Source organism: Symphalangus syndactylus, chromosome 15 (genome assembly GCF_028878055.3).
Source record: "Symphalangus syndactylus isolate Jambi chromosome 15, NHGRI_mSymSyn1-v2.1_pri, whole genome shotgun sequence".
In the NCBI taxonomy this organism is placed as follows: Eukaryota; Metazoa; Chordata; class Mammalia; order Primates; family Hylobatidae; genus Symphalangus; species Symphalangus syndactylus.
This window is the reverse complement of record NC_072437.2, coordinates 90242165-90254796: the sequence shown is the minus strand read 5'-3', so window position 1 is coordinate 90254796 and position 12632 is coordinate 90242165. Positions and strand designations below refer to the sequence as shown.

General features: G+C 37.9%; 1 protein-coding gene across 1 annotated transcript in view; it reads right to left on the bottom strand.

Annotated features, from left to right (window-relative positions):
- Window positions 1-1036: 1036 nt before the first annotated feature.
- LOC129464024 (palmitoyltransferase ZDHHC20-like) overlaps window positions 1037-12632 on the bottom strand; it is a 54789-nt gene continuing 43193 nt past the window's right edge. Inside the window, 3 exon segments of the mRNA XM_055244856.2 lie at window positions 1037-4115; window positions 8128-8243; window positions 9616-9705. Coding sequence (XP_055100831.2) covers window positions 4108-4115; window positions 8128-8243; window positions 9616-9705 — 214 coding nt within the window. The 3' untranslated portion in view covers window positions 1037-4107.

Genomic DNA, 12632 nt, shown 5'->3' with positions numbered 1-12632 from the left:
AAGAAAACACTTCAAATACAAGACTTTGTTTATTAATAAAGTAATTCATTATGACTTTTGAAAAAAACAGTTTTAAAATGTTCTGTGTACATGTCAATGTAGGTTAGGCCAGCCAAAAGACAAAGCAAAGCGTCAACATTAAGTCACAGGCTAGGATTATACAAATAAGAACAAATACAAGGCTTATGGTACTGTTAGGTAAACACAACCAAATTAAACTGTACTTCAAATTTGTTTATATAAAAGCATATTAAAGCTCACTTTAAAATAGTGTCCTTCTTTTCTTTTAAATGGGCATAGACTCATTTGCAGTCATGTACAAATATACCTAATAGCTTTCTTCATGTTTTAATACAATTCCTTGCTTCTTTATGCAACCTAACAAAATAATATAGAAGTCATTAGAAAAATATGAACCTTTCTGAATCTATATTACATTTTTAATTTAAATTGGAAAATACAGTTTAGATTATATGAAACATATGGATTTCAGACATGTATTATCTGTTTCTAACAGATTATTAGATACGGTCTTTATTTTGGCTGAAATGCAAAAATATGACTTTCTTAATAACAGGTTAAAAATACTTTCCATTGATAGCAGTGCTAGTCCCTAGAACAAAAGGTAAGCAAAACTTATTTGTAAGTTACTGCCTATTCAATGCCCAGAATATGTAGATTCTAAATCTAAGCCCTTAATATACATCTACTTTATAGATAACTAAAAGGAGATCTCACATGCCTGATAATTCTTAATTTAAACAGTCCTGTAAACATAGTCAAAATCTGCTAATAGAAATACAATTCAAGTAAACATTGTATATTTGATTTAAACCACCTTACAGTTAAATTCACTCATGACACATTGGATCATAACCACTAATATGTAAAAAGTTTTTAAAAATCATCCTTAGGTATAGATGAAAATAAACTTTGTAAACTTGTTCATTTACAATAACTAATGTACTGCAGCTGCTCTTTGGTTTGGCATAGTTTCAGGTACTGAATATTCAAGTAAATTTGTTCCCAGGTAAACCAAGTCTCCTAATTTGTTTTTAATGGCAATGGCAAGACCTGAACTTCAACTTTATTTTTCTTAAGGTGTCATCACAAAAGTCAAGTGTTTGAAGGACCAAAGATAGTACTTCTAAAATTTGACAGGGCTTCATTTTGATTTTTTCTCCCCAAATAGTTGATAGCAATAATCAATACCAGTTGAGATACCAAAGAGGCAGCCTTTCCCTGATTCCCACACCACTTGTTGGCCTTTGCTAGAATGGTCATTAATACATATGAATCAGTTCAGCTAAATATTATTTAGAATGTGGCAAAATGCTGGCTGTAAATTAAATCAAAGATAAGTAATTCAAAGGCTTTAACTGAAAATTTCTGAAAAGATGTTTGCTGTGCTATTTAAAGATGCTAAATAACAAAAATTAAAAGAATTGAGAAAGACTACAGCATGAAAGTGCATAATAGTGAAGAAAAAAATAAAGTTTCCTTGGTGTTAGCCAGGTGCATGCAAATCTTTTTATCTGAATGTAGAAATACAAAAAGTACCAGGAGAACATTTCTGAAAGTAGTCAAGTATGTTTTAACATTTCTCTCTTTATAATATGCAAACTGCCAAACTGAAGTTATGTTTTTAGTTGGTAATTGATATATATATATATATATTTTTTTTTTTTTTGAGATGGAGTTTCACTATTGTCACCCAGGTGTGGCACGATCTCGGCTCACTGCAACCTCCACCTCCTGGGTTCAAGTGATTCTCCTGCCTCCACCTCCCGAGCAGCTGGGACTACAGGCGTGTGCCACCATGCCTGGACAGTTTTGTTTTGTTTTTTTTTGTATTTTTAGTGGAGACAGGGTTTTGCCATTTTGACCAGGCTAATCTCGAACCCCTGACCTCAAGTGATCCGCCAGGTGATCCGCCAGCCTCGGCCTCCCAAAGTGCTGGGATTACAGGCATGAGCCAACACGCCCGGCAATAATTGGTATCTCTTAACTCTCATTCTAGTTTGCTATAATCAAGATATTAAGGAGTTGAAACAAAGGTAGAAGAATCCATACTATAATATCCCAAATTATGTTTTCAAAGCTAACTCATTCCTTTGGTTCAAAAAGAAAAAAAGTTGCCTCCTTTTAAAATCTATTATTAGTATGGCTGATGGAAATTAGACCAAATTATAAACAACAAATTATAAACCTACAGTAGCAACCATAAAATTTATGCTGTACTAGGAAATGATAGAGCTATTCCTAGTGTATTATTTAGCATACAGAAGGTACTCCAAAAAATTTATTGGGGCAGGGCATGGTGGCTCATGCCTGTAATCCCAGCACTTTGGGAAGCTGAGGTGAGTGGATTATTTGAGGTCAGGAGTTCGTGATCAGCCTGGTCAACATGGTGAAACCTCGTCTCTTCTAAAAATGTAAAAATTAGCCGGGCATGGTGGCATGAGCCTGTAATCCCAGCTACTTGGAAGGCTGAGGCAGGAGACTCTATTGAACCGGGGAGGCAGAGGTTGCAGCGAGCCAAGATCCCGCCACTGCACTCCTGCCTGGGAGACAGAGCAAGACTCTGTGGAAAAAAGAAGAAAAAAATTTATTGGGTGAATGAAAAGTGATTTTGCAAAATTAGGCATCGCAGAATGTTAGAAGTCATCCAGTCCAACTCATTCACAACACCCCCTCCCCTGTAGTCCCATTTTACAGACAGGAAACTCCAACCTGTAGTACTCACAGATGCTGCTGAGATTCATCTCCACCCACTCACTGGAAGTAATCAATTATTTTGGGGTGTGTGTGTGTGTGTGTGTGCCTGACTAAAAGGTGTAAATGAGGAGTAACATTTCTACATTGTTTATTCTGTACTTTTCTTTGGAGTTAATGCAACAACTGCTGTCGCTTAGATTTTAAAAGGAAAAAGGAGAAATGTGTCTAGTCATAAAGGGGTTGCTGTTAGGAAGTCAGACTTAAGATTGTGCATCTAAGAGTAGAATCCACTTCTCAGAGACAGAATGTAAAATGACCACTTAGGTTAGAATTTCCAACTGACAGCCAGGAGGAAAACTTATTCTAAAGTTTTTTTTGCCTAGTTTGAATTGCATTTTAAATCACTGTTTAAGCTGTTACAGTATTACTGTAAAAAGTTTCAAAGTAATTTTTAGTCATTACCTACACTGAAATTTGAAAGTCAAGTCAACAGCATGCTTTATTCTAACTGCTGTTAAAACTCAAAACTTTTTTTTTTTTTAACAAATTACAATATTCCTCTTAGCTTTTCTTCTGGACACCTATGCTTCTTCCTACTGTGTCCAGTATTTCTCCAGCACATGTACCTTTGTGTTTCTCTGCCCATGTACATACCCCTGAAAGTTCAACAAAAAAAGTTGTAAAATAGCAGAGAGAACCCAAAATATTTCTTATACTGCCAAGTTCCCTTTAAGCCTTGGGCACTTGCTCTACTACATGGTTGTATTAATGCTTATAACTAAGCTTTCGATGAATTAGACCAATGTGTTCTATGTTCTAAATGATATTTAGATATCTGAATCCTTCTGTTATAGCCAACAATAAAAAAAGTTATTAAAAATGTTGAAAAGTATAAAATAGTAATTATAAATTAGCAAATACCCAATTTAAAAAAGCAGTTTTCCTTATACAGTACAAGCAACAGTAATTTGAATATTATTCACTTTCAGCCACCATTTGCCCTAGATGTACTTTACTTTCAAGTTTTTAAGCTTGTGTTTTTGGAGTGAAAATGTATATGGATACTTAATCTAATAATGTAATTCAGGTATCAAAAAATATATATGCATGTTAAAATGTGATGACAGCTCATATTATAGCATCTCATAACAGGTAAGTATTATTTCCAGAATAACATTAAGTCACTTTTGTAGCTCTAAGTCAATGCTGCACAAATGGACACTTAAGATTAAGGCATCGTTCTGCTCTGGAGTAATGCTTCTGTGAATCCCAGGAACTGTACAAAGGCTTTCTGTTTTAAAAAATATATCTTCTGTTATACTTCAATTATTTCATTCCATTGATCATTTTCTTGCAAATGAAAATTGAAAATATCAGTCTATAATGTTTTCATACACCTACAAAAAAAGAAACAAATTATTGGCTAAAACTTGATTTTTTATTTCTGAAAATATTTACTAAATGGTTCTGTGGGCTAAGGTACAAAGCTACTAATAAAACAAGATGGAAAATGAATTCCTTAACACTACTAATATTATAATAATAAAGATTTTTGTAGCAGTAAATGAGCGGGTATTACTGTCTTCCCCAGAAGCAATCAAAAGAGTATTTTAAAAGGGAGAATCTTACAGTACTCCCAGACTGCTAACTTAGACATCATTTGAGAAGACATCTGGTCCACCTACACCTGTCCTAAGATTGGTGCAAGATGTAGAAAACTTCCCACAGCAACTGTTAAAGGAACTGCAGCTGAGGATTCTCAACAACCACAAGCATCAGCAATTATTCCGCCCACATTAAGAAGAAATGAAGACATCGGACTGAGGGCTTGTCTGGGGACCAAGTACTACTCCACAGCTCCAGCTCTTGGTGGCATGGACCTGGCTTACGATCACCGTATGCGGGACGTACAGCTCCTCTTCTGACTGCAGCCCACTCTGCCCGATGTGACCTCCACCCCTAGTGCCTGTGATCTGACTCTGTCCTGGGTCTTAGGCTCTGGCTGCAGCCCTGCACGCAGGCTCAAGGTCCTCTGCAAGGACCTAACTGCTGAGGACAAGCCCACAAGTGAGGAAACAGATGCTCCTCTAGCTGACACTCCAGATAAGATGCCTTTAGAAAAACAAACTCCTGTTATACAGGAACAGGATGATAAATGTGATAAGCTCCATGTTTGTGGTAATTTACTACTTAGCAATTTTCTCTTGCTGTGTCTTTTACAAACCATATAACATAAATAAACCTCTTATTTCTTTTCTAGAGCCTTTAATTTTGGTCATTTTTCTGTGGGTCGAATTTCCTCAATAGTGGACAAAAGTCACCTTTTTTTCTTTTTTTGAGACAGGGCCTTGCTCTGTTACCCAGGCTGGAGTTCAGTGGTGCCATCTTGGCTCACTGCAGCCTCGACCTCCTGGGCTCAACTGATCCTCCCACTTCAGCCTCCCAAGTAACTGGGACTATATAGGTGTGCATCAACACAAACCTGGCTAATTTTTTATTTTTTGTCGAGATGAGGTCTCACTATACTAATTTAAGTATCTGGCCCAGGCTGCTCTCTCACTCCTGGACTTAAGTGATCCTCCCACCTTGACCTCCCAAAGTGCTGGAATTAGAGGTGTGAGCCACCTTGCCTGGCCACCTTTTTTTCTTTAATTAATAAGGTACTGCTTACTGAAAAGGCCAGTGGTCCACATACTAGTCCTAAACTATTTTTATTAGTTTCTTCATTAATTTACCAACAAATAATTACTAAGATTGTGCTATAAGGAATAAGGAAAACGAGATTTGGGCAGATCTTACATTCTAGTCTTTCCTGTACTGCCTAATTTTGCTGATATAATTAAAAAGACTAAAAAAATAGAACTGCAAATTGTTTAAAGATTATGAAATACACAAATAAGCTGCATTTATTCAAGGATTACCTTTATACTGCCTTACCTTGCTCTTATTCAAATGGTTAGTTATGAACAAGTGGTACTCAATTTTCTATTGCCACTGTTACATGGTTATTTGTCCCTGTAAGCACAGAATTATATATGACATGACAAAAAAAAAAAAAAAAAAGAAGTATTAAGTGTCTGGCTACATGGTAAAATGACAGCAAAAATGACTATCATGTAAATACAAAATAGGCTTATGGTGTCAACCATTTGTCTTCTTATAGAACCTAGAAGTAAGTAAAGAGCTAACATTAGCAGTCAAAAGTTTGATTTTATGTTTATCTTGTGGAAATACCTATTGGCTTTAAGGATGTTAAACAGCAATAATTAAGAAGTTCACAAAATGAACTTTTCCCTAGATCTTTATTTTTTAGAGATGGGCCTCAATAGTATTGCCTAGGCTGGCCTTAAACTTGGCAATTTTTCCTTGACCTTATACAAAAGGTGTAATGATCCTAATGAAGACCCTAAAGATATTCATTTAAGAGTATGTTTTAAATGCTGCTAAAAGTCAAGACAACAACAAAAACACCTCAGAAATTCTAACAGTAGGTCTTTAAGGGCATTCAGGGTATTTGCTAGAGTTAGTATAAATGGAGCTAAATGTCCGGAATCATTTTTCTTTTTCCTTTTTTCTTTGAGACAGGGTCTTGCTCTGTCATCCAGGCTGAAGTGCAGTGGCATGATCATAGTTCACTGTAGCTTCAATCTCCCAGGCTCAAGCAATCCTCTCACCTCAGCCTCCTGAGTAGCTGGGACTACCGACACATGCCATCAGGCCTAGAAAACTGTTTTCCCAAAGTTTTTGGTAGAGATAGGCTATATGGCCCAGGCTGGCCTCAAACTCCTGAGCTCAAGTGATCCTCCTGCCTCAGCCTCCCAAGTGCTGGGATTACAGGTGTGAGCCACTGTGCCTGACCCAAAACCACTTTTCTATAGTGCAAGGAGATAATCACAGTGTTATTACTATTATCATTAAAAAACAGATGTGTTTTAGGCTGTAATGCTAGTTAAGCCAGACAGTATTTTAAATCCAGGTCTGATGAATTCCCACTTCAATTTTACTGACTATTCTATACCTGAATCCTCAATTCATAAATGATTAGGAGTCACCTAGAAAAGGTTAAAATGTATTCAGTGTGCTCTTTTTTTTCTTTCTTCCCCGAGATGGAGTCTCACTCTGTCACCCAGGCTGGAGTGTAGTGATGCGATCTCGGCTCACTGCAACCTCCGCCTCCCGGGTTCAAGCAATTCTCCTGCCTCAGCCTCCCGAGTAGCTGGGATTACAGGCACGTGCCACCACACCCGGCTAATTTTTGTATTCTTAGTAGAGATGGGGTTTCACCACATTGGCCAAGCTGGTCTCTAACTCTTGACCTTGTGATCCGCCCACCTCGGCCTCCCAAAGTGCTGGGATTATAGGCGTGAGCCACCGTGCCTGGCCAGTGTGCTCTTTTTTAACTAAGGCAGCAAAGAATGTAATGCTTTTCAAGAATTATTTTCAACTAAGCAAAAGCTGGGACCCTAAAGAATAACATTGCTGGCCAGGCGTGGTGGCGCCTGCCTGTAATCCCAGCACTTTGGGAGGCTGAGGCAGGTGGATCACAAGGTCAGGAGATCAAGACAATCCTGGCCAACATGGTGAAACCCCGTCTCTACTAAAATACAAAAAATTAGCTGGACGTGGTGGCAACCACCTGTAGTCCCAGCTACTCGGGAGGCTGAGGCAGGGGAATTGTTTGAACCCGGGAGGTGGAGGTTGCAGTGAGCAGAGATCGTGCCACTGCACTCTAGCCTGGTGACAGAGCGAAATTCCATCTCAAAAAAAAAAAAAAAAGAAAAAGAATAACGTTGCTTATTCAACAGCCAATGCCAAAAGAACTTTCCATATCTGAGTGGAGAAATATGTGGCTGGGTTAACAAAAACCTGCAGTTGCACAGAAAAAAACAACATGAGCCACTATACTCTCCTTGCTCTATCCCTTCCTCATAGAAGCTACTAAGACAAACACCCTATATATATTTTATTTATTTATTTATTTTTTATTATTATTATTTTTTGAGATGGAGTCTTGCTCTGTCACCCAGGCTGGAGTGCAGTGGCACGATCTTGGCTCACTGCAAGCTCTGCCTCCCGGGTTCAAGCCATTCTCCTGCCTCAGCCTCCCGAGTAGCTGGGAATACAGGCGCCTGCCACCACGCCTGGCTAATTTTTTATATTTGTAGTAGAAACCGGGTTTCACCGTGTTAGCCAGGATGGTCTCATTCTCCTGACCTTGTGATCCACCCACCTCGGCATCCCAAAGTGCTGGGATTACAGGCGTGAGCCACCGCGCCCAGCATATATTTAAAAGTTTCACATATTTTAGTATTTTTAAAATGTTACATTATTTTGATTTTTCCACATGTATCATATCTGGTGCTTTTCATTTGAACCAGACAAAGCAGTGTTTCAAATGAGAACTATCACCTGATTTGACGATGCCTTCTTCAGCTCCATTCTCCAGCCACTGAGATTCACTGTCCAACAAGCGGTTTTTTGATTCACTAAGTGGTTTGATAGGAAAAGGCTGATTTGAGCCACTACTGAAAAGAAGAGCAAACAACTTAGTAAATAGCTTAATGCTCAACTATGGATACTTAATAAATTAATAAGCAGCAAATTAGTATTCCTTCTCCTAAATATGTGAGGGCAACTCATGAGATCTTAGCACTCTGAAAAAACTATCTTCAAAATAAAAATAGGCCCACAACCCCTCATTAAATGGCTCTCTAGACCCAAGAATCTGTATTCCAACACTGCCAATGAAAACAATTAGTCAAAATTTAAAAAGCTTCAGAGGCCAGTCTGAAATATTCTTAATATGTTAATCAGGAGCCATAGGTAGTACAAGGACAGGTGAGGATCTATATCTGTGGCCAGTACAAAACAATTACCTGTCATTTCCCAAGTTTTCTGCTTTCTACCTCTGCAGTTTAGATCTAAGGGGAAAAAATGATTCAGTGATTTAGCGTAGACTTATTTTTCTAGCTAAAAGATCCAGGGAGGGAGGGAATGGAGGAAGGAAAGGAGGAGGAAAAGGAAACTAATATTTGTTGGTTCCCTATTATGGGCCAGACACGATGCTAGGCACCTTATACACATTATCTCAACCCTCAAAATAACCTTTGGTGGTAAGTATCATTACCCTAATTTTATAGAGGTGGAAACTGAGGCTCATAGTTTAAGTGACTTGGCCAGAACCCTAACAAATGTTAGAGCTCAAAGGTCTAAGGCTTTAACCTAAGTTCTAAGACTTATGGTTCTTCCAATATTAATATGCTAGCTTAGAACTTATCATTCCTCTTCTCCTATAACTTATTTCTGTAGTGAATAAATTATGAATGTTTTACTTGGACAGAAGTATCTCTAGCTTCTTTAAAATTTCATTTAAAATGAACTATTACACTGAATGTATGAAAGTTTACTTGCCATGCAAATATTATGGGAAAATTTCCTCTAAGATGAATTAATGAAAAAAAAATTTGTATTGTTGAATCTTCATTTTGATAGTATATTAAAATTTGTTTATCAAAATAAAATGGTGATTAGTATAATGACTACTTTATTTGCAAAAACATAACTGACATAAACTAATCTAATCAAATCTTGAAAGGTCTTAGTTGCTTCTCAGCTTGCCCAGACATTTCCAGCTTTATGTGATTATCCCGGTTTAACTATTAATAAACAAGCATTCTCTTTCCTACTCTTAAGTGTTCTGGTTTAGATAATAAAAAATTATGGTTATTAGCACATATACCTTTATTAACCCTCAGTTAAAAAAATTTAAATTTTTCTTTCCCTAACTATGCTGGCTTACTAAATCACTACTGTATTTACTCATAAGACGTACACACAACACATGTATATGGTTTGCTTTATGATGAATATGGAAAAGCATAAGGACAAGAAGCATACCTTCTGGCATACTCATTCTGGTTTGTAACAGAAGCTTGTTCTGGATCCATCCCCACAAGGCGAGTTGGAAAACTGCAACCGTCACCCAAGCTGCATAGTGAAAAATAGTAATAATTTAAATAATGTTAAGTTAAATCAAAATGGTCAAATTTAACACCCATTTTTCAGAGACATGGCATACGTTATCATAACTTGTCATATAAGGAAGTAATTCCTAAAGTTTCTAATTTAGGGGTTATTACCTTGATATGGTTTGGCTGTGTCCTCACCCATATCTCATCTTGAATTGTAGCTCCCATAATTCCCACTGTCAAGGGAGGGACCCAGTGGGAGGTAAATGAATCATGGGGGTGGGTTTTTCCTGTGCTGTTCTCATGATAATGCATAAATCTCATGAGATCTGATGGTTTTATAAACGTGAGTTCCCCTGGCACATACTCTTGTCTGCCACCATGTAAAACGTGACTTTGCTTCCCTTGCCTTCCACTATGATAGTGAGGCCTCTTCAGCCATGTGTGAGTCAATTAAACATCTTTCCTTTGTAAATTACCCAGTCTCCAGTATGTCTTTATTAGCAGTGTGAGAACAGACTAATACCTCCATTGCTGATATAAGCCCTTTTCTTTTATAATTTACATACATTTAGAAACAATGTCTTCTGTGCCTATTAAGATTATGATGCCTAGTATAGCACCCCAAGCATAGGTATTCAAGTATTTGGGTAACTGACCTGCTTATCATAATCATTCAGGCTCAAATTGAAATTCATGATGTAAGTTCCACATATTTATTTATTCAACAATATTCATTAAACAAATATTTACGGAATGCCTATGATGTTTTAGGTATTATTTTAAGCACTACGGATATAGGAAATAGTGAACAAAAGAGAAGAAAATTTCTGCCTTCAAGAAGCTTATGGTCTAAAAAGAGCATACTTATGCCTTATTTTCATATTATCTAAACACATCAAAATTGTATACTATAGGGACTTCTACTTCTAGCCAAGATGGAATAACTGGTAAACTGTACATAGTCAGAAACTGAACAGTACAAAATAATTGTTTTCAAAATAGGCAGTAGAGAACTGTGGTCTCAGAACAAAGAAAAACAAAACCAAGTAAGTCACAGCTTTCTGCCAGGACCTTGGCACTATGGGGGGTGGGAAACCAAGGAGAACAAGGTAGTTTCACTGAATTGAGATGACAGAGGTGGGAGTTTTGAGGCTGAGGTGGGCTGGGTGCAGTGGCTCACATCTGTAATCCCAACACTTTGGGAGGTTGAAGCAAGCGGATCAGTTGAAGTCAGGAGTTCAAGACCATCCTGGCCAACATGGTGAAACGATGTCTCCACTAAAAATACAAAAATTAGCTGGGTGTGGTGGCATGAGCCTGTAATCCTAGCTACTAGGGAGGCTGAGGCATGAGAATCGCTTGAACCCAGGAGGCAGAGGTTGCAGTGAGCCAAGATCGCACCACTGCACTTCAGCCTGAGCACTCAGCCTGTCTCACTTTGAGACAGAGTAAGACTCTGTCTCCAAAAAAAAAAAAAAAAAGAGGGGCTGAGGTAGCTTAAATCTATGGGACAGAGTTGAGAGAGAGCAAGATATGCAGAGAAATGGCTACAGGAATCTGTACTGTGGTGTACCTGAGGTCTTTTGATAAATACTAAGCTGCACTTGTGAATCCAGGAAAAGAACAACTGGGAATAATGAATGAAGAATAATTCACAGAGCTTTCACAGCACTGGGAAACATTCAAATTTGACCAGCTTGACTGGGGCTCTGGGGCGATCTCACTGAACACATGGATTTGGTAGAAACTCCATTTATTGGAGCGCTAAACTAGCACTACAGAACGTACTACTCTGGACTCAACGTCATAGAGCTTAAAACAAGCCTCAGGCCAAGTGCAGTAGTAATGCCTGTAATCCTAGCCCTTCAGGAGGCCAATCTACATAGGCAGCAAAGTAGCAATCAAAATGTCCACCATCCAATCAAAAGTTACTGGACATGAAAAGTAGCACAGATGTGATCTATACCTAAGAAAAAAAAAGTCAATAGAAAAAAATCAGAAAATTAGCAATTTCAGTGAAAATTAGCAAACAAGACTTTAAAATGATTATAAATGTACCTGTGAATTAAAAGGAAAAATAGATACAATGGAAAGAGAAATGTAAGATATAAAAAAAACCAAACCGAACTTCCAGACCTGAAAAATACAACATCTGGGCCAGGCACAGTGGTTCATGCCTGTAATAGCAGCATTTTGGGAGGACAAGGTGGGCAGATTGCTTGAGGCCAGGAGTTTGAGACCAGCCTGGCCAACATGGTGAAACCCTGTCTTTATTAAAAATACAAAACTTAGCCAGGTGTGGTGTTATGCACCGGTAATCCCAGCTTCTTTGGAGGCTGAGGAACAAGAATTGCTTGAACCCAGGGGGCACAGGTTGCAGTGAGCCTAGATCACGCCACTGCACTCCAGCCTGGGTGACAGAGCAAGACTCTTGTCTCTAAATAAATGAATAAAGGTTTTAAAAATCTTAAGTGAAAGATTTATTGGAGGAGCTTACTAGCAGGCTGGACATTATAGAAGAGATCAGTGAACTTGTGGATATTAGCAGTAGAAATTAACCAAAATGAAGCCAACAGAGAAAAGAAGAAGGCAGAGAAGGACAAAATAGCAATGACCTGTGGGTCACTATTAAGCTATTTAATATATGTATACCTGAGAGTACCAGAAAAGCTGGTCAGGGAGGAGGTGGAAAGAGGGGAATAGGCAGAAAAAAATTAAGACATAATTGATGAAAATTATTCAAATCTGATGAAAACTATGAACTCACAGATCCGAGAAGCCTAATGAACCCCAGGGAGGATAAACTCCAAGGAACCTCATCAAACCGCTTAAAACCAATGATAAGGATAAAATCTTAAAAGTAGCTACAGGAGGGGAAAGGATAGTAATTTACAAATAATGAAATAAAGATGGGAGTCAGGCTGACTTTTCATTAGAAACAAT